The sequence below is a fragment of the Pan troglodytes genome, chromosome 5, assembly GCF_028858775.2.
Source record: "Pan troglodytes isolate AG18354 chromosome 5, NHGRI_mPanTro3-v2.0_pri, whole genome shotgun sequence".
Taxonomy (NCBI): Eukaryota; Metazoa; Chordata; class Mammalia; order Primates; family Hominidae; genus Pan; species Pan troglodytes.
This window is the reverse complement of record NC_072403.2, coordinates 121,590,963-121,613,536: the sequence shown is the minus strand read 5'-3', so window position 1 is coordinate 121,613,536 and position 22,574 is coordinate 121,590,963. Positions and strand designations below refer to the sequence as shown.

The 22,574-nt window shown below is 40.3% G+C and overlaps 2 protein-coding genes across 19 annotated transcripts in view; one reads left to right on the top strand and one right to left on the bottom strand.

Moving 5' to 3' along the window:
- Positions 1–7,894, bottom strand: part of FIG4 (FIG4 phosphoinositide 5-phosphatase) — a 134,860-nt gene extending 126,966 nt beyond the window's left edge. The window contains exons 1-2 of one of the 2 annotated variants that reach the window (NM_001114624.2): positions 7,708–7,894; positions 6,813–6,952 (exon numbers count right to left, since the gene is read on the bottom strand). In NM_001114624.2, the coding sequence (NP_001108096.1) occupies positions 6,813–6,952; positions 7,708–7,894 (327 nt within the window). Of the gene's footprint in view, positions 1–6,812; positions 7,079–7,707 lie in introns of those variants that run through there. The other variant, XM_063811944.1, reaches the window with a different exon arrangement.
- Positions 7,044–22,574, top strand: part of AK9 (adenylate kinase 9) — a 196,285-nt gene continuing 180,754 nt past the window's right edge. For 3 of the 17 annotated variants that reach the window (XR_010157762.1, XM_054686878.1, XM_016956140.3), the window contains exons 1-3: positions 7,082–7,167; positions 12,259–12,475; positions 22,247–22,374. Coding sequence is in view for 15 of the 17 variants with exons in the window: in XM_054686878.1 (XP_054542853.1) it covers positions 12,271–12,475; positions 22,247–22,374 (333 nt within the window). In the remaining 2 variants the exon portion in view is untranslated. Of the gene's footprint in view, positions 7,845–12,258; positions 12,476–22,246; positions 22,375–22,574 lie in introns of all 17 variants that reach the window. The other 14 variants (XM_009451816.4, XM_009451815.4, XM_009451818.4 and 11 more) reach the window with 8 other exon arrangements.

Sequence of the window (22,574 nt, the reverse complement as noted above, 5' to 3'; positions counted from 1 at the left end):
GCCATAATAATTTGGGAAAAGAATAAAGTTGGAAAACTTCCTGATTTTAAGACTTACTATAAAACTACAATTATCAAGACAAGTTGGTAATGACACTAAAAAATAAAAAAATAAAAAAAAAAAAAAAACAGGCCAGGCACGGTGGCTCAAGCCTGTAATCCCAGCACTTTGGGAGGCTGAGGCGGGCGGATCATGAGGTCAGAAGTTCGAGACCAGCCTGGCCAACATAGTGAAACCCCGTCTCTACTAAAAATACAAAAAATTAGCCAGATGTGGTGGTGTGCACCTGTAATCCCAGCTATCCGGGAGGCTAAGGCAGGAGAATCATGTGAACCCAGGAGGCAGAGGTTGCAGTGAGACGAGATCGTGCCATTGCACTCCAGCCTGGGCGACAGTGCAAATCACCGTCTTAGAAAAAAAAAAAAAATTGATCAATGGAAAGAGTTTAAGAAAAGATCCACATTTATTCAGTCAACTAGTTTTTTCAAAGGATGCCAAAGAAATTCAACAAAGGATAGTCATTTTTACAAATGATATGGGACAACTGAGGTACAGACAAAAGTGAACTTTAATCTCTGCAGCCTCCAAGAACTCTTAATGATTCTTGTCTCTTGGTATTCATGTCCTTCGTATGGCCCCCTTCCATATACTCAACAGGGCTAATCTGTGTAAGAATATTGTAGAAATGATAAGAGTGTGACTTCTGAGGCTCAGTCACAAAAGACATTGCAGTTTCCTCCTTGTTTCTCTTGCATAACTCTCTCTGGATGAAGCAGGCTACCACATTGTAAGGACAGACACTCAAGGAGTCCTGTGGAAATGTCCATGATGCAAGAAGGCAAAGCTCCTTGTCAACAGTCAGCTCAACTTGTCAGGCACGTGAGTTAGCTATTTGGGAAGTAAATCTGCCATTTCTTTCAAGCCTTCAGATGACTGCAACCCAGTTGAATCTTGACTGCAACTTCATGAGACCCTGAGCCAGAATCACTCAGCTAAGTCACTCCCAAAATCCTGATCTACTGAATCATACATTTTTCCCTTTTTTTTTTTTTTTTTTTTTGAGACAGAGTCTCACTCTGTCGCCCAGGCTGGAGTGCAGTGGCACAATCTCGGCTCACTGCAAGCTCCACCTCCCAGGTTCACGCCATTCTCCTGCCTCAGCCTCCCGAGTAGCTGGGACTACAGGCGCCCACCACCATGCCCAGCTAATTTTTTGTATTTTTAGTAGAGACGGGGTTTCACTGTGTTAGCCAGGATGGTCTCAATCTCCTGACCTCATTTTTCCCTTTTTTAGGTAACATGTAATAATTGTACATATAAAACATAGAGTGATATTTTAATACATGCATACACTGTGTAATGATCAAATCAGGGTAATTAGCATATCCATCACCTCAAACATCTATAATTTCTTTGTGTTGGGATCACTCAAAATCCTTTCTTCTAGCTAAGTAAAATCTATGATAAATTATTTACCTATAGTCAGCCTACAGTGCTATAAAACACTAGAGCTTATTCCTCTTATGTAGCTGTTATTTTATATCTGTTAACCCTCCCTCCCTATCATTCCCTCTTTCCTACCCTTCCTACCCTCGAATAACCACAATTCTACTCTCTGCTTCTATAAGCTCAACATTGTTTTTTAGCACCCACATATGAATGAGAACATTTATCTTTCTGTGCCTGCCTTATTTCATATAACATAATGTCCTCTAGACTCATCCATATTTGCTGTGAATGACAGAAATTCATTCTTTTTATGGCTGAATAGTATTCCATTGTGTGTATATATACCACATTTTTTAATCCATTCACCTGTCAATTCACATTTAGGCTGATTCCACATCTTAGCTATTGTGAATAGTGCTACAATAAACATGGAGGTGCTGATATGTCTTTGACATACTTATTTCCTTTCTTTTGAATATATAAGGGGACTTGATAAAGTTCATGGAAAATGCGTATTATAAAAAAGCTATGGATTTCAAAATTTTTTTGCACCAAAATAAACTGATACTAACTTGCTATAACATGTCTGAACAGGATCTAGTTTGAAGTACTAGGAAGGATAAGAGATCAGTTTGAAAACAGCCCGTCAGAGCAACATGAATTCTGCTAAAATTGAAACATGAACAAACGTCAAATCTATGGTAAAACTTGGGTGGAAGAAGGGTGAAATCATTGATGCTTATTAAAAGTTTATGGGGACAATGCCCCAAAGAAATATGCAGTTTACAAATGAATAACTTTAAGAAGGGATGAGACAATGTTGAAGATGAAGCCCACAGCAGCAGACCACCCATGTAAATTTTTCAGGAAAAAAATTCACTTGTTTGTTCCCTGATTAAAGAGAGCAGATGATTAACAGCAGAAATAAGAGCCAACACCATAGACATCTCAATTGGTACAACTTACACAATTCTGCCTGAAAATTTAAAGTTGAGCAAACTTTCCACTTGATGGCTCCCAATGCTGTTTCACCCAGATCAGCTGCAGACAAGAGCAGAGCCTTCTATAGAAATTTTAAACAAGTTTGATCAAGATCCTGAAGCATTTCTTCAAAGAACTGTATTAAACATGGCGTTACCAGTATGATCCTAAAGTCAAAGCACAATCAAAGCAATGGCTACCAACAGGTGGCAATGGTCCAATTAAAGCAAAGCAGACGGGCCAAGAGGAAAGGTCATGGCAACATTGCGTGTGTGTGTGTGTGTCTGTGTGTGTGTGTATTCACTGCATTTTGCTCGTTGACTTTCTGGAAAGCTAAAGAACAGTATCTGCTTATTATGAGAGTGTTTTGAGAGAGTCAGCCAACACTTTAGCAGAAAAATACCCAGGAAGCTCCATCACAGAGTCCTTCTCCACCACAACAATGCTGCTGCTCATTCCTCTCATCAAACATGGGAATTCTGCAAGAGTTTCAATGGAAAATAATTAGGCATCTGCCTTACAGTTCCAATTTTGCTCCTTCTGACTTCTTTTTGTTTCCTCATCTTAAAAAAAAAATCCTTAAAGGGCACCCATTTTTCTTTAGTTAACAGAGTAAAAAAGACTGCACCAATATGGTTAAATTCCCAGGACCCTCGGTTCTTTGTGGATGAATTAAATGGCTGGTATCATTAGTTACAAAAATGTCTTGACCTTGACGGAAGTTAGCTTGAGAAATAAAGTTTACATTTGTTATTTTTATCTTTTAATTCCATTTTCCCATGAACTTTTTGAAATCCCCTCATATACACACCCAGTAGTGGGACTGCCGGATTTTTAGTTTTTTGAGGAACCTCCATACTGTTTTCTATAATGGCTATACTAATTTACATTACCACCAATACTATATAAGAATTCCCTTTCTCCATATCCTCACCAGCATTTGATAATTTTTGTCCTTTTGAAAATAGCCATTTTAACTGAGGTGACATGATATCTCACTGTGGTTTTAATTTGCATTTCCCTGATAATTAGTGACCTTGAGTAATTTTTCATATACCTGTTGGCCATTTGTATATCTTCTGTTGAGAAATGTCTACTCAGATCCTTGCCCATTTTTAATTGGATTATCTGGGGGTATTTGCTGTTGAGTTGTTGAATTCCTCGTATATTCTGGATATTAGTCCCTTCTTGGATGAAGAGTTTGCAAATATTTTCTCCATTCTATAGGTTGCCTCTTCACTCTGTTGATTGTTTCTTTTGCTGTGCAGAAGCTATTCAGCTTGATATAGTCCCATTGGTCTATTTTTGCGTTTGTTCCCTGTGCTTTTAAAGTCTTACTCATAAAATCTTTGCCTAGACCAATATCCTGAAGCATTTCCCCTATGTTTTCTTCTGGTAGTTTTACAGTTTTGGGTCTTGCACTTAAGCCTTTAATCCATTTTAAGTTGATCTGTGGATATGGCAAGAGAGAAGGGCCTTATTTCATTCTGCACACGGATATCCAGTTTTCTCAACACCATTTATTGAAGAGACTGTCCTTTCCCCAGTATACATTCTTAGCACCTGCATCACACCTTATGCCTAGTGTTCCGTTATTGGAACGCTAAGCTTGTGGGAGTTATTTATATCCTACTGCTCAAGGTCATTGCAAAGGTCTGATTTTTCACACAAAAAAATTTGCAACCTCTGGCATAAATGGGTTAAGTAACTGCCTTAAATTATCTTTGCCTCATTTTTTTTCTTTACTAAATAATATATATAGTAGTAGAATTAACAGCATGATCTCTTAGAGGTCTTATGAGGATTAAATAATAAAATATACGTAGAATATTTTGAGCTATTATCCTCATTATTACAACCTACTACAGTTTTTGTTTTTTTAATTCATAGCATTTATCCAGTTGCCTGTAATTTTATGCCTTTTTCTTATTTATTTATACTTTGAGCTTATTAGTAAAAATAAAACAAAACAAAACAAAACCTTTCTGCTTATATCTTTAACCAAAAAAAAAAAAAAATTATTTAACAACAAAACCGAGACTCAGTGATTCAATGCAGCAGACATTTTCAAGGGTGGTTGCCCAGCCCCAACCATTTGCTGAAACAAAGAGGATCCTGATTCCACAGCTAAATCATTCCTGCCAGAACCCCCCTGGCCATGAATGATTTGTCCACTCAGGGGATGATAACCAATCATAGTTGAGTCAATCAGATTCTTTCTCCCAGCACCTACACTGTTTTTGGCAGTACTCTGAGAGGGTTCTCAAACCTGTTATCTCTTTCCTGCTTTTCCAGAAGCTGGATACCATGCAATGGCTCCCCTAGCATCCCTCTGATAAATTTACCTTTTGTCTCTAAGCTGGCCAGAGTTAGTTTCCATTACTTAGGCGGTTGAGAGGGGTCACAGCTGAGTTCTGGAACACACCTCTATCTCTTTGTGTTAAAGCTCCTTAATCCACATCTATTGAGAGACTACTGTTTGCAAGGCATGACCAGATATGTGCTGTGAGGATCAGCAAGGTTTTGACAGGAAAAGAGGGGGTGTGGCATTAAGAGAATAGAGAACAGCAGAAAAACACAGGGCAGATATAGGGAACTGAAAGCAATACAGTTTTACTGCAGAATAAGGCATATGAAGGCACATGGTTGATCCTCAATAAATGTTTCATTAATTGACATTAAATTAGATGTAAAGCTAGATAGACAAGTTGAGGACAAATAATACATGGCTTTGAATGCCAAACTAAGGGATTCAGAGTTTACTTTCTTCAGAATTGGGACCACTGAAGATTTCTGAGCAGAAGAGCCCTATAATATGAATTGTGCTTTCTGAACACTAATATCTCACGCAGTCCTCATGAGTGATCAGCTTTTTAATGGGCTGAAATTTGTGTTTTATTTACGGCCAGATGCGGTGGCTCATGCCTGTAACCCCAACACTTTGGGAGGCTGAAGCCAGGAGTTTTAGACCAGCCTGGCCAACATGGAGAATCCCTGTCTTTTATTAAAAACACAAGAATTAGCCGGTCATGGTGTCACATTCCTGTAATCCTAGCTACTTGGGAGGCTGGGGTGCGAGAATTTCTTGAACCTGGGAAGCAGAGGTTGCAGTGAGTGAGCCGAGATAGCACCACTGCACTCCAGCCTGGGTGACAGAGCAAGACTCTGTCTCAAAGGGAAAAAAAAAGTTATTTATGTTTCTAATGAGGGAAATTTAGCAGCATATTTTACAGAAAATAGGTTTCATTTCAATGACAAATGATACTTCTTTATGGCTCTCATTAGAGAACTGAAAATACTTGCAAATACAGTATATTTGATAATTTCATTTTCTGCTCTAGATCTAATCAAAGTTGTCAGCAAAATTAATTTAAGGTCAACAATTCTCTACTCATGTTAACCTGAGGGAGAGGTTATTGTGCTATTAGGACTATGTTATAACTGAGAAACTGTTAAATGCCTTCTCATACTCCTCTAATGGAGACAACCCAAGTTTCAGAGAAACAATTTATAAAGCACTCTATAACATAGTGAAGAGCATTATGCAAATATCTGGCATATGCAATCTTGTTAGCATGAAATGGGTAATATTAAACACAGTCCCTAATATCACTGTGGCACCCCAATTTAGAAGAGCTATACTGTACCAACTTTGCTTTCCACCCACAGAAAGGACCAAGTATGAAGTTCTATAAACACCATTCCCCCTTAATTGAGGAACTGGTAATCGAAATACAAACTGATCTGCTTATTCACTATTTACATGGCCATTCAAAGTAATAAAATTTTAAAAGTAAATGTTATGTTGAAAAAAGTCAAGTGAAAAGCAAGATGTTATCCAAACAAATTAGCTGTCTTTAAACAAAGTAAGTTTTCCTTTCCTTTCAAATAAGAAAAAAAGAGAACCAAAAAGTTCAGCAATAGAAGTGTAATTCACATGAATCGCAGTGATGGTATACCATGGAATAGGAAAAAATAAGTTACAAGTCATAGTTCAAATTTTTTTCATACCCCTGCCTGTACTGTAACTTGTGAACTCTAGAACTTTAACAGACTTTCTGAAAGCTGAAAAGAATCCAGTAACTCGTACAGAGAACCTCATGAACAGTTCCTCAGGTACCACAAGCACCTGTTTCCAGCGTGTTCCAGCCATGGCTTGTAAGTGGACCTGCAAATGCTGCAATGTCCAGGGTACCAAAATAGGGTAAAGGCGCCCAGGCACAGCTCAAGGGAGCTAGCTTACCCCAAGGCTGTGTTTGACAGGGATTTGGGAACTGGAGAGGAAGGAGGAGGAGGCAGAGTACAGCCTCTGTCCTACGGCCCCACACCCACCGGCAGACATCCATCCTCCCGCCTGCGCCCTGCCGCGAGGGGGTACTCACAGCTCTAGTCTCATACAGAACCAGCTTCTGGACCGAGCTGATGATGGGGGCGGCGGCCGTGGGCATGGCGGCGGCAAATGGGGGCCCCACAACAGGGCACGAGCCACCGGACCGCCCCAGGAGACTCGGCGAGAAAACCCCTCAGGCCCTGGACATCAAGTCCAGCCAGGAACAACACCCATTAGGCACTAAACCTATAGATGATCAGGTGTTTCCGGATCCCTGCGCCCCGCCTCCAGGCAAGCCCCGCCCCTCACGGCGGGAGCGGGGCTGGAGGACGTATCATAGAGAGGTCGGGTAGAGGCTCCCGGGACCTGCGTGCTGCCGAGAGAGGAAGCGAAGGGCACCATCTTTGGTAAGGACTGGAGGAAAACATGGGCGGAGAAAAAGTCGACGGATTAATTGAGTCTATTTATCTCCTCCCTCTCTTTGGAAAAAAGCGGAAGGTTTGGGATTGGGTAGCTTCTTTTGAAAAGGGTTCTCCGAGTTGCAGGATAGATCCCTGTGTTTTCCCTGCCTGCTGCGGCCCATTTTCCTGGAAGCCGGCCCTCTGACGGTCCTTCACTGAGTGTCAGTTTTCCCCTCACCTCTAATCCATGTTGTACCTACGCTGTGTGGCCCAAGAAATTGTTTTAAAATCACCTAAAGCTGGAAAGTGTGGCTTTGCCACACGTTTGTGCCTGAGGCTAGCCACTTGAAGTTGTCGACAGAGACTAGCGCAGTGTGGCGGAGCCGCGCTTGAAAGGAGGTTTCTTCATTTCATGTGTGCGACATAAATGGGCATGCGCGTACCCTCTCTTCCATAGTTGTGAAAATGAGTGTATTATAATTATGAATGCCAAATTAGGTACAAAAGTGACTATTTCGAATTGGAAAAGAAATGACAAAGAACTACAGCCCCGCCTCCCGAGGCCCCGCCCCCCCCCGAGCAGAAGGTGCGCGGCGGCCAGAGGTCTCCCCGGCAACCGCCCGACAGCCCCGCGGAGTCCCTGGAGGCAGTTGCTTCCCTGAGGAGGGTCCGGCTGCGGCCAGGTAAGGAGCCTTCCGGCGGCCCGCTGGGTCGTGGTCCGCCCTGGAGGCATCTTGGTATCTGTTGCACGGAACCCCGCCTCCTGCGGGGACCCCCAGACCAGCTTCTTTTCTTGCAAAACGGTCTCTTTGTAAATCCACTTTTTAAAACCACGTCTCCTTTCAACGACTGAAGTATTTATTCCACAAATATTTACTGAACACCTACTGCAAGAGTATAAGTTGTAGGGGAGAGGCAGCTATCCTATCTTAGGCGGCAATTTTAGGTTTCCCAGGAAACCTCTAAACCTCAGAAACCTCTGCTAGAGGGCTTCTCAACTGCTAAGTGTAAGGAAACTTTAAAAAAAATTTATAGAATTATAGCATACCCAGATAACATTCATGTAATACCAAAGATCATATTGTAAATTAAAATTTGAGAAATTACAAAAATTTTAAAGAAATACTTAAGTCTATGTTATTTTGCGCTTCTTTCCCCCTGTAGTTTGGTACTCCTTTTATTAAGAACTAGAAAGATGGCCGTGTCCGTTCTGGCATTTTGGACTTGGAGCTTTTAACTGGGAAAAATAGTTAGCTGTGTTCTGTTTCATAATGAAACGAACTCTTCTGAATATTAGTTAAATGTTTGCACAGTGTTTTTATCTAGGATAGCAACTCTTAAAATACCTGAAGGATTCTAGTTTTCAATTATTATAGTTTAGCACTTCCATTTTAACTTTATCTTAGTTTCTTTCACCCGGAATCAGATCCTAAGACAAAACTTTGAGGGCAGGTTGTTTATATGAGACGTAATCCCAGGAAACAGCAGCAGGGAGGGGAAGAAAACTAATAAAGGAAATATTACCAAAGAAATTTCTTTGTGGGCTGAATTCACTAGGGAATACTGGGAGGCATGTCTCAGTTATCCCCTCTTGAGGGGCAAGGAAGCTGGAGTATTTATTCGCCAACTTCCATCAGTTATTGGATGAAGCCTGATAGGGCAGAACATTGATGCCCTAGAACTTCCAGTCTACCCTGTGTTCAGGGAGAATAGGTTCTGGCAGCCAGAGAAAGCCCTTAGGCAAAAAGTCACACATGCTAACATTTTGGAAGTTGGGCTGGTCGTGCATAGAAAAGGTGTATGTCAAGTGGATATGGGGAAGGCACTAATAGCAGCTGCTACATTCCACCCTTTGCAGCACTCGTATCCATTCTTCCTCCACATCATGTTCACACCATGCCACCCTAATTCTTTAAGGTAGTGGCTAGTCTCAATTTTTAAAAGAAAAGGACTTACAAAAAAAAAAAAGATTAATGGGACAAGCTGCAGAATCCACTACTGCAATTAATCTGAGGTCTGTAATTGAGCATCTCCTTCCTCTAACATCATTCTAGATTTTCCTTACTCTTGGCCAACACTTCTGCTGGTCTGTGTTTGCCCAGCAGGATAACAAGCTTTCATCCCTGAGGAGCATAAGCCCTTGGTTACTGTGTCATTGTAAGGTTTTGGTTGCTGCAATTACCCATTCACTGGACATGAAAGCATTAAGAGCTGTCTCAGAGAATCCCCTGAGTTCAAGAAATGCATCCCCTATCCCACTTATCTAGCAGTTTATGGCCATACCACCCTGAGCACCCCCAATCTCATCCAATCACATAGCAGCAACCCTATCTCCATCTGCCAGTGCAATAACTCCTTATGAGCTTTTGGAGTCAAAAATGACCAGGTGGCAGCAGTAGTTTTAAGATTTAATGAAACCTTTACTGGGTCCCCTGATAGAACCATCTCTCCCCTCCACCAGACCCAGGACCTCTTGTCCAGAAGTGAGGTGCAAATTTCCCAAGTCAATCACTGAGAGTATTAGTGAGAGGGGTCACTCCTGCTTCCAGCCCTTGATTCAAAGCGTGTTCCTCATCTTGAAGTACATTGTCTCAATCCCACACAATCCCAAGCTAGCGCCTTAGCTGTGCCTTTAAGAGACCATTCCAACATTCTGTCAAACCAGTAGCTTCTAGGTAAAGTGGTATTGTAAAAAGGGTCCTCTGATCCAAGGCAATAGTATATGAGATCTCATGAAGATAAATGAGACATACTCTAAACCTTTAGGTAGTGGTGCTGGCCAAGGCACTGCAGGTAGGAAAAACAAGCCCATATTAGGAGCATTTGTCACTTGCCCCTTTAAAGGTGAAGGGGTCCTGTGTAATCAATTTGTCACTGAATGAATGTTTTGTCTCCTAAAGGGGTTGTACCATATTGAGGGCTCAATATGAACAGGTCTCAATTTGTAATCAGTTTGTCACTGAGTGAATGTTTTGTCTCCTAAAGGGGTTGTACCGTATTGAGGGCTTCATATGAACAGGTCTCTGCCATGAACAGGTAGAACATTCAGCAGCAGTAGTGTAGCTAAACCAGCCTGGTGAAAGGAGGCCTTGATATGAGCCCATGCCTATCCTTCATCACCTTCATCCCTGCCACCATGCCTACTTCATTTATAAACCCATTATGCAAGCATTGAGGTGACCAGAAGCAAAGATTGGCTCATGTCTACTGGATAAATTATCCTGTCCACCTGGTTTTTTCAGTGCCTCTTCTGAGGTGGATGCTTTCTGAGATACAAATATCTATGTATTTTACATCCACTTACATTAGTTTTCTATGCTGCATAGCAAATTACTGCAAATTTAGCAGCTTAAAACAACACACATTTGTGATCGCACAGTTTCCACAGCCAGGAGCCCTGGCATCACTCACCTGGGTCCTCTGCTCAGGGTTTCACAAGGCTGCAATCTGGTGTTGGCTGAGATATGCTTCCATCTGGAGACTTGACTAGGGAAGAATCCACTCCCAAGCTGATTCACATTGTTGGCAAGCATCATCATTTTGTGGTTGTAGGACTGAGGTCCCTGTTTTCTTACCAGCTGTTGGCAGGGGCTGCACTCACATGCCACCCACTCTTCCTCATCACGTGGTCCTCTCACAACATGGCAGCTTACTTCTTCCAAGCCAACAGAAAGTCTCCCTCCAGTCCCCTAAAATGGAGTATTATACCATGTAGCATATTCATGAGACAGACATTCTGTCACCTTTGCTATATTTAGAAGCAAGTTACAGACCCCACTCCCACTCAAAGGAAGAGGATGATGCAAGGGTGTGACTCACTGGAGGTCAGATTAGGGTGTGTTTGCTACACCACCCTCATAGGCCCAATCACATGCTTCTTCCCCAGAACTCTTTTTCTCTTACCTTCTGATCTTGCACCTTCTAGGCCCTTGATGAAACCAGTCCACATTGTCCTCCAAATTGAGGGCCTAGGAATACTGCTTAAAGCTCTGCCTGCCAGGAAGATTTCCCCTAATCACCATTTTTCAGGGCTACTTGTGAGAGGAACTAATGTCTGGAAGCATTACATTTACAGCTTTTACCAGTATATTGTGATTCATCCATGAATTTTGTTTTCATTTTCTGTCAGCACTTCTTAGGGAATTCCACATGAGGTGTGAGCTGAAAGAGACATTGGTGCATGAGACAGGTGACATGGGCATATGGGCTGCTTATTTATGAAATTTATTTGTGCCCTGAAGACCTGTTTGAGCCTGATCCCATTGTTCCATTTTTATCGTTTAATGGGTTGCTGCAGTGCCTGCCTGACTTTAGGACTTGACTTGTCTGACATAACCAGCTCATAGTGGATACTTCCAGTTGCATAGTCACTTGATATCCCATGACCAGGCATTCATTCTCTACCAGAGCCCAAGAGCATGCCAAGAGCTGTTTTTTGAATGGGGAATTGTTCTCTGCTGCAGACAGCAAGGATCTACAGAGAGAGGCTCCTGTTGTGGCTTTCCTAAGACTCCAGAAGGTATCCTTACATACCACAGCATTGTGGGGCCTTTAGTATTGTGGGATCTAGCCAGATGTATGGCCCAGGAAGCAAAGCCTCTGGTACTACAACCTAAAACTACAGAGCTCTTTCTTGCTGTGTGCCCCACTCAAAAATGACAGCTTTCCATGTCACCCACTAAATGGGTCAAAACAGTATTCTTTAGTGCGCTTCATGCTCTCTTTGAAAACTAAAGAGGCCTACAAAATACTGTGCCTCTTTTTTAGAGGTTGAAGGTACAAGGTACAGTAACTCATCCTTTACCTTGGACAGAATGTCCCAGACCACTGGCCTTTTAAAACTTTACCAAAGTAATAAGACCTTCAAACTTTGTAGGTTTATCTCTCACTTTATACTTACTGCTCATGTGTCTTTATAAGGGGATCCGGGACACTTGCAACTTCCTGCTCACTAGGTCTGACATTGTCAATATTGTGGATCAAGACCCCTTTATACTATATTGTCTCAAACAGCAGGAGAGTCCTTGGGTAAGACTGGATGTTCACTGTCACTGCTCTAAGTGAATACAAATTGCTTCCGATCCTCTTTCTTGATAGGGATTGAAAAGGATGCACACATTGCCAGATCATCAGCTGCATAAAAAATACAAGAGACTGTGTCTATCTAGTAAAGATCCCATCTGCACAGCAGTTGCAACTGAGACTACCAGCTTGTTAAATTTGCAGAAGTCTACCCTCATCTGTTGTGCTCTGTCTAGCTTCTACAAAAGCAAGACTGGAGAAATAAGCAGGATTGTACATCTTTTAAATTGTGGTTGGTATCACTCTTCATTCAGAATGATTTACTCTTGGTTATCTTGCCCAGGGGTGGAGGACCCAGTATGCAATGTCATGAGCTTCCACTTGGCCTTTTCTTTTTCTTTTTTTATTATTATATTTTAAGTTCTGGGGTACATGTGCAGAACGTGCAGTTTTGTTACATAGGTATACATATGCCATGGTGGTTTGCTGCACCCATCAACCCATCACCTACGTTAGGTATTTCTCCTAGTGTTATCCCTCCCATAGCCCCCCACCCCCGAAAGGCCCCAGTGTGTGATGTTCCCCTCCCTACGTCCATGTGTTCTCATTTTTCAACTCCCACTTATGAGTGAGAACATGCAGTGTTTGGTTTTCTGTTCTTGTGATAGTTTGCTGAGAATGATGGTTTCCAGCTTCATCCATGTCCCTGCAAAGGATGTGAATTCATCATTTTTTATGGCTGCATAGTATTCCATGGTGTATATATGCCACATTTTCTTTATCCAATCTATTATTGATGGACATTTAGGTTGGCTCCAAGTCTTTTCTGTAGTAAATACTGCTGCAGTAAACATATGTGTGCATGTGTCTTTATAGTAGAATGATTTCTAATCCTTTGGGTATATACCCAGTAATGAGATTACTGGGTAAAATGGTATTTCTGGTTCTAGATCCTTGAGGAATCGCCACACTGTCTTCCACAATGGTTGAACTAATTTACACTCCCACCAACAGTGTAAAAGCGTCTCTATTTCTCCACATCCTCTCCAGCATCTGTTGTTTCCTGACTTTTTAATGATCGCCATTCTAACTGGTGTGAGATGGTTTCACATTGTGGTTTTGCGTTTCTCCAATGACCAGTGATGATGAGCATTTTTTCCATATGTCTGTTGGCTGCATAAATGTCTTCTTTTGAGAAGTGTCTGTTCATATCCTTTGCCTACTTTTTGATGGGGTTGTTTTTTTTTTCTTGTAAGTTTGTTTAAGTTCTTTGTAGATTCTGGATATTAGCCCTTTGTCAGGGGGATAGATTGCAACAATTTTCTCCCATTCTGTAGGTTGCCTGTTCACTCTGATGGTAGTTTCTTTTGCTGTGCAGAACCTCTTTAATTTAATTAGATCCCATTAGTCAATTTTGGCTTTTGTTGCCATTGCTTTTGGTATTTTAGTCATGAAGTCTTTGCCCGTGCCTATGTCCTTAATGGTATTGCGCAGGTTTTCTTCTAGGATTTTTATGGTCCTGGGTCTTACGTTTAAGTCTTTCATCCATCTTGAGTTAATTTTTGTATCAAGTGTAAGGAAGGGGTCCAATTTCAGTTTTCTCCATTTGACTAGCCAGCTTTCCCAACACCATTTTTTAAATAGGGAATCTTTTCCCCATTGCTTTTTGTGTCAGGTTTGTCAAAGATCAGATGGTTGTAGATGTGTGGTGTTATTTCTGAGGCCTCTGTTCTGTTCCATTGGTCTATGTATCTGTTTTGGTACCAGTACCATGCTGTTTTAGTTACTGTAGCCTTGTAGTATAGTTTGAAGTCAGGTAGCGTGATGCCTCCAGCTTTGTTCTTATTGCTTAGGATTGTCTTGGCTATGAGAGCTCCTTTTTGGTTCCACATGAAGTTTAAAGTAGTTTTTCCCAATTCCATGAAGAAAGTCAGTGGTAGCTTGATGGGGATAGCATTGAATCTATAAATTACTTTGGGCAGTATGGCCATTTTCACAATATGATTCTTCCTATCCATGAGCATGGAATGTTTTTCCATTTGTTTGTGTCCTCTCCTATTTCCTTGAGCAGTGGTTTGTAATTCTCCTTGAAGAAGTCCTTCGCATTTCTTGTAAGTTGTATTCCCAGGTATTTTATTCTCTTTGTGGCAGTTGTGAATGGGAGTTCACTCATAATTTGGCCCTCTGTTTGTCTGTTATTGGTGTACAGGAATGCTTGTGATTTTCGCACATTGATTTTGTATCCTGAGACTTTGCTGAAGTTGCTTATCAGCTTAAGGAGATTTTGGGCTGAGACAATGGGGTTTTCTAATATACAATCATGTCCTCTGCAAACAGAGACAATTTGACTTCCTCTCTCCCTATTTGAATACCCTTTATTTCTTTCTCTTGCCTGACTGCCCTGGCCAGAACTTCCAATACTATGTTGAATAGGAGTGGTGAGAGTGGGCATCCTTGTTTTGTGCCAGTTTTCAAAGAAAATGCTTCCAGTTTTTGCCCATTCAATATGATATTGGCTGTGGGCTTGTCATAAATAGCTCTTATGATTTTGAGATACATTCCATTGATACCTAGTTTATTGAGAGTTTTTAGCGTGAATGAGGTGTTGAATTTTGTTGAAGGCATTTTCTGCATCTATTGAGATAATCATGTGGTTTTTGTCATTGGTTCTATTTATGTGATGGATTACATTTATTGATTTGCATATGTTGAACCAGCCTTGCATCCCAGGGATAAAGCTGACTTGATTGTGGTGGATAAGCTTTTTGATGTGCTGCTGCATTCAGTTTGCCAGCATTTTATTGAGGATTTTTGCATTGATGTTCATCAGGGATATTGGCCTGAAATTTTCTTTTTTTGTTGTGTCTCTCCCAGGTTTTGGTATCAGGATGATGCTGGCTTCATAAAATGAGTTAGCGAGAATTCCCTCTTTTTCTATTGATTGGAATAGTTTCAGAAGGAATGGTACCAGCTCCTCTTTGTACCTCTGGTAGAATTTGGCTGTGAATCCGTCAGGTCCTGGACTTTTTTTGGTTGGTAGGCTATTAATCACTGCCTCAATTTCAGAGCTTGTTATTGGTTTATTCAGGGATTCGACTTTTCCTGGTTTAGACTTGGCAGGGTGTATGTGTCCAGGTATTTATCCATTTCTTCTAAATTTTCCAGTTTATTTGCTGAGAGGTGTTTATGGTATTCTCTGATGGTAGTTTGTATTTCTGTGGGATCAGTGGTGATATCCCCTATATCATTTTTTATTGCATCTATTTGATTCTTCTGTCTTTTATTCTTTATTAGTCTGGCTAGTGGTCTATATATTTTGTTGATCTTTTCAAAAAACCAGCTCCTGGATTCATTGATTTTTTTTTTTTTTTTTTTTTTGAGACAGAGTCTTGCTCTGTCACCCAGGCTGGAGTGCAGTGGCCCAATCTCGGCTCACTGCAAGCTCCGTCTCCCGGGTTCACGCCATTCTCCTGCCTCAGCCTCCCAAGTGGCTGGGACTACAGGCACCCGCCACCACGCCTGGCTAATTTTTTGTATTTTTTTAGTAGAGATGGGGTTTCACCCTGTTAGCCAGGATGGTCTTGATCTCCTGACCTTGTGATCCACCCACCTAGGCCTCCCAAAGTGCTGGGATTACAGGCATGAGCCACCACGCCCAGCCAATTCATTGATTTTTTGGAGGGTTTGTCGTGTCTCTCTTTCAGTTCTGCTCTCATCTTAGTTATTTCTTGTCTTCTGTACATTTTTAATTTGTTTACTGTTGCTTCTCTAGTTCTTTTAATTGTGATGTTAGGGTGTCAATTTTAGATCTTTCCTGCTTTCTCTTGTGGGCATTTAGTGCTATAAATTTCCCTCTACACACTGCTTTAAATGTGTCCCAGAGATTCTCATACGTTGTGTCTTCATTCTCATTGGTTTCAAAGAACATCTTTATCTCTGCCTTAACTTCATTATTTACCCAGTAGTCATTCAGGAGCAGGTTAGTTTCCATGCAGTTGTGTGGCTTTGAGTGAGTTTCTTAATCCTGAGTTCTAATTTGATTGCACTGTGGTCTGAGAGACTGTTATGATTTCTGTTCTTTTGCATTTACTGAGGAGTGTTTTACTTCCAATTATGTGGTCAATTTTAGAATAAGTGCAGTGAGGTGCTGAGAAGAATGTATATTCTGTTGATTTGGGGTGGACAGTTCTGTAGATGTCTATTAGGTCAGCTTGGTCCATAGCTGAGTTCAAGTCCTGAATATCATTATTAATTTTCTGTCTCATTGATCTGTCTAGTATTGACAATGGGGTGTTAAAGTCTCCCACTATTATTGTGTGGGAGTCTAAGTCTCTTTGTAGGTCTCTAAGAACTTGCTTTATGAATCTGGGTGCTCCTATATTGGGTGCATATATATTTAGTATAGTTAGCTCTTCTTGCTGCATTGATCCCTTTACCACTATGTAATGACCTTCTTTGTCTCTTTTGATCTTTGTTGGTTTCAAGTCTGTTTTATCAGAGATTAGGATTGCAACTCCTGCCTTTTTTGCTTTCCATTTGCTTGGTAAATATTCCTCCATCCCTTTATTTTGCACCTATGTTTGTCTTTGCATGTGAGATGGGTCTCCTGAATGTAGCACACTGCTGGGTCTTGACTCTTTATCCAGTTTGCCAGTCTGTGTCTTTTAATCAGGGCATTTAGCCCATTTACTTTAAGGTTAATATTGTTATGTGTGAATTTGATCCTGTCACTATGATGCTAGCCGGCTGTTTTGCCCATTAGTTGATGCAGTTTCTTCATAGTGTCGATGTTCTTTACAATTTGGTATGTTTTTCAGTGGCTGGTACCAGTTGTTCCTTTCCATGTTTAGTGCTTCCTTCAGGAGCTCTTGGAAGCCTCGTTTTGACAAAATCTCTCAGCATTTGCTTGTCTGTAAAGGATTTTATTTCTCCTTCACTTATGAAGCTTAGTTTGGCTGGATGTGAAATTCTGTGTTGAAAATTCTTTTCTTTAAGAATGTTGAATATTGGCCCCCACTCCCTTCTGGCTTGTAGGGTTTCTGCAGAGAGATCCACTGTTAGTCTGATGGGCTTCCCTTTGTGGGTAACCCAAGCTTTTTCTCTGGCTACCCTTAACATTTTTTCCTTCATTTCAACCTTGGTGAATCTGACGATTATGTGTCTTGGGGTTGCTCTTCTCAAGGGATATCTTCATGGTGTTCTCTGTATTTCCTGAATTTGAATGTTGGCCTGCCTTGCTAGGTTGGGGAAGTTATCCTGGATAATGTACTGAAGAGTGTTTTCCAACTTGATTCCATTCTCCTCATCACTTTCAGGTACACCAACCAAATGTAGATTTGGTCTTTTCACATAGTCCCATATTTCTTGGAGGCTTTGTTTGTTCCTTTTTATTCTTTTTTCTCTAATCTTGTCTTCTATCTTTATTTCATTAAGTTGATCTTCAGTCACTGATATGCTTTCTTCCACTTGATGGATTCGGCTATTGAAACTTGTGTATGCTTCATGAAGTTCTTGTGCTGTGTTTTTCAGCTCTGTCAGGTCATTTATGTTCTTCTCTACACTGGTTATTCTAGTTAGCAATTCATCTAACCTTTTATCAAGGTTCTTAGCTTCCTTGAGTTGGGTTAGAACATGCTCCTTTAGTTCAGAGGAGTTTGTTATTACCCACCTTCTGAAACCTACTTCTGTCAGTTCATCAAACTTATTCTCTGTCCAGTTTTGTTCCCATGCTGGCAAGGAGTTGTGATCCTGTGGAGGAGAAGAGGCATTCTGGTTTTTGGAAGTGTCAGCCTTTTTGCGCTGGTTTCTCCCCATCTTTGTGGATTTATCTACCTTTGGTCTTTGATGTTGGTGACCTTCGGATGGGGTTTCTGAGTGGACGTCCTTTTTGTTGATATTGATGCCATTCTTTTCTGTTTGTTAGTTTTCCTTCTAACAGTCAGGTTCCTCTGCTACAGTTCTGCTGGAGTTTGCTGGAGGTCCACTCTAGACTCTGTTTGCCTGGGTGTCACCAACAGAGGCTGTAGAACAGCAAAAATTGCTGCCTGTTCCTTCCTCTGAAAGCTTTGTCCCAGAGGGGCACCTGCCAGATGCCAGCGGGAGCTCTCCTGTATGAGGTGTCTGTCGGCCCCTGCTGGGAGGTGTCTCCCAGTCAGGAGACATGGGGGTCAGGGACCCACTTCAGGAGGCAGTCTGACCCTTAGCAGAGCTCAAGCACTGTGCTAGGAGATCCCCTGCTCTCTTCAGAGCTGGCAGGCAGGGATGTTTAAGTCTGCTGAAGCTGTGCGCACAGCCACCCCTTCCCCCAGGTGCTCTGTCCCAGGGAGATAGGAATATTATCTATAAGCCCCTGACTGGGGCTGCTGCCTTTTTTTTCAGAGATGCCCTGCCTAGAGAGGAGGAGTCTAGAGAGGCAGTCTGGCTACAGAGGCTTTGCTGAGCTGCGGGGGTGGGAGGAGGGCTCCGCCCAGTTGGAACTTCCCCAAGGCTTTGTTTACACTGTGAGGGGAAAATCACCTACTCAAGCCTCAGTAATGGCAGACTCCCCTCCCCCCCACCAGGCTCCAGCATCCCAGGTCACTTCAGACTGCGGTGCTGGCAGCGAGAATTTCAAGCCAGTGGATCTTAGCTTGCTGGGTTCTGTGGGGGTGGGATCCGCTGAGCTAGACCACTTGGCTCCCTGGCTTCAGCCCCCTTCCAGGGGAGTGAACAGTTCTGTCTCACTGGCGTTCCAGGCGCCACTGGGATATGAAAAAAACTCCTGCAGCTAGCTTGGTGTCTGCTCAAACAGCTGCCCAATTTTGTGCTTGAAACCCAGGGCCCTGGTGGCGTAGGCACCAGAGGGAATCTCCTGGTCTGCGGGTTGTGAAGACTGTGAGAAAAGCATAGTATCTGGGCCAGAGTATACCGTTCCTCATGGCACAGTCCCTCACGGCTTCCCTTGGCTAGGGGAGGGAGTTCCCCGACCCCTTGCACTCCCTGGGTGAGGCGATGCCTCACCCCGCTTCAGCTTACCCTCCATGAGCTGCATCCACTGTCTAACCAGTCCCAGTGAGATGAGCTGGGTACCTCAGTTGCAAATGCAGAAATCACCCACCTTCTGTGTTGATCTCGCTGGGAGCTGCAGACCAGAGCTGTTCCTATTCAGCTATCTTGCCAGCCTCCTGCATTAATCTTTTTTGGGGGGCGGCAACTAGTTAATATTTTTTAGTCAAACTTTTCATTTTGAGATAAGTGTAGATTTACATGGAGTTGTAAGAAATAATATAGAGGAATCTTGTGCCTTTATTTCTGTTATGATAATATTTTGCAAAACTATAGTATTGACATTGATACAGTCAAGATACAGAACGTTTCCATTCCATATGTTGCCCATATATAGTCATACCCACTTCCTTATTGCTCTACTCCCTGCTAACCCGTGGCAACCATTAATTTGTTCTCTATTTCTATATTTTTGTCATTTCAAGAATGTTACATAAATAAGACAATATGTAAACTGTGGGATTGACTTTAGTTGTTGTTTTGCTCTGTATAACTCTTTAGAGATTGATACACGTTGCTGCATGTATCAATAGTTTATTCATTTTTATTATTATCATATTCCATGGTATGGATGTACCACAGTTTGCTTAATTGTTCACCTTTTGAAGAACATCTGGGTTGTTTTCAGCTTTTGACTATTTTGAATAAAGCTGCGATGAACATTAATGTATATGTTTTTATGTGAACATAAATTTCCCTTTCTTTGAGATAAATGCCAAAAAGTGCAATGGCTAGTCATATGTAGTTGCATGTTTAGTTTTTTAAGAAACTTCCAAATATTTTCCAGACTATACCATTTTATATTCCCACCAGCAATGTATGAGGGATCCAGTTTCTCTGCATCCTCACCAACATCTGGTGTTGTCACTATTTTTTATTTTAGCCATTCTGATATGCATGTAATATTATCTGATTATTATTTTAATTGCATTTCTCTAATGGCTAGTGATTTTTAACATCTTTTCATGTGTTTGTCATCTGTATATCTTCTTTGATGAAATGTCTCTTCAGATATTTTGTGCATTTTCCAATTGAATCATGATATTTTTTTCCTGTTGACTTTTTTAAACTCAGTGAAAAGAATTCTGTTGACCTTTGATAGTTATTTATGCATAGCCAATTATTCTAAACAATTTATTTTTTATTCACCAATTTTAAATGCCTCCTTTATCATATTTTAGGCATGTATATATTTAGCAGGGCTAGGACTCCTTCATGCATGGCTCTTCACACACACATCACACACACACAGACTCTTAATTTTATGTATTAATTTGAACATAATAGATATCTTTACAAATTAAATCCTTTCGTCCAAAAATATATTATGGTTTTTTCTTCTTTAGTGTTCATCAGCAAAATGTTATAGTTAGTGCACATGATATATCACTAATGCACATTTTTACTAAAATTATTCATACCTTTTTATAGATTTGTGCAATTATGAGTTTTTGTTGTTATTAGTGTTGGTCTGAAAGAAAATTACTATTTTTAAAAAATATTTTTGCTATATCATTTTATTTTATTTTTTAACTTTTAGGTTCGGGGTACATGTGCAGGTTTACTATATAGGTAAATTGCATGTCATAGGAGTTTGGTGCACAGATTATTTCATCACTCAGATAATAAGCATAGTACCCAATAGGTAGTTTTTTGTATCCTCTTCCTCATCCTACCCTCTACCCTCAAGTAGGCCTTAGTATCAGTTGTTCCCTTCTTTGTGTCCTTGTGTACTTGATGTTTAGTTCCCACGTATAAGTGAGAACATGTAGTATTTGGTTTTCTGTTCTTGCATTAGTTTGCTTAGGATAATGGCTTCCAGCTTCATCCATGTTGCTGCAAAGGACATAATCTTATTTTTCATGGCTGCATAGTATTCCAATATATATATACCACATCTTCTTTATCTAGTCTACGTCTGATGGGCATTGAGGTTGATTCCATGTCTTTGCTGTTGTGAGTAGTGTTGTGATGAGCATATGTGTGCATGTGTGCAAAGGACATGATCTTGTTACTTTTTGCTATATCATTTTAACTAAATATTTAATAATACTATTATTTTGCTAGTATTTTATTTCCATTTTAAAATTGTATTGATCAAGTAATATTTAGAAGAATATTGTTTTCATTTTTCTTTTTAATTTTCAACAATTAGGGATTTTTAAAAATACTTTTATTACTATTTTTTACATTATTTTATTGTGATCAAGAGATATGTCTCATGCTATTTTACTGTTTACATAATAGAAATATTCGATGGATATATATAAATATTTTATGAACATAAATATGTAGTCTACAAGTGCTTGAAAACAAGAGACAGTCTTTTTTCAAAAACAAATAAACTGTTATGACCTTATTTGTTTCTGATTGACTCCAAAAGAGTTGGACTAAGTTGAAAACTGTTCATGTTAAAATACTGAGGACTCAAGCTTCTGTGCCTAGAAATCCGCTTAAGAGCAAATCAAAATAGCAAAAGGTTTCTGAAAACAACTTTAAAATAAATATATGTTCTTACAGATATTTATAAAATATTACAAAAGAAAAAATGTAAAAACGACATTACTTTTGGAAAAGTTTTCTTCATGGAATTAACCAAAGCTTCCTAAAATATGAAAATGTGAATCTAATACATTTAGCCAACATTACCTTTTCTATTTCTGGTAAAATTTATACATGCACCTATGTTGCATGTGCATGTACAACATATTTAACTTTAATTTGGTTTTTAATATAATACACACAAATCTGTATTTTTTCCTCAAGTTAGTCTTTCAGAAACACTTTGAGCTCTCTTTTATACAACATATAGTTGGATTTTGTTTTTGTCTCAAACTAAGAGCTTACTATTGTTTTTATAAATGAGTTAAACTTATTTGCAATTACTGACAAAATTCATGTGTTTAATGGTACGAAATGACTTCTGGGCTAAGAAAACTCATAGGTTATTTCAATTGTTCCTAGTCACCTCATCCAACCAAATTAGACAAGTTAACAATCTTACCCTTTTTTATTGTAGTATTTTGTGTCATGACTTCTCAAGAGAAGACAGAAGAGTATCCTTTTGCAGATATATTTGATGAAGATGAAACTGAAAGGAATTTTTTGTTGTCCAAACCTGTTTGCTTTGTTGTATTTGGGAAACCAGTAAGTTATCTCTTATTATTTGGTATAATTTTTTTTATTTTTAAAATCACAATTTTCTAAGTTACCATATAAAAATAAAAACCACATATTGTGCTCATTTTTTGAGTGTCTGATAAGTTTTTATTATATGACTTAAAATCTGACATAATATTGGTTATAAATTCGTAACTATCTCTTGCACACATGCATACATATGCTCA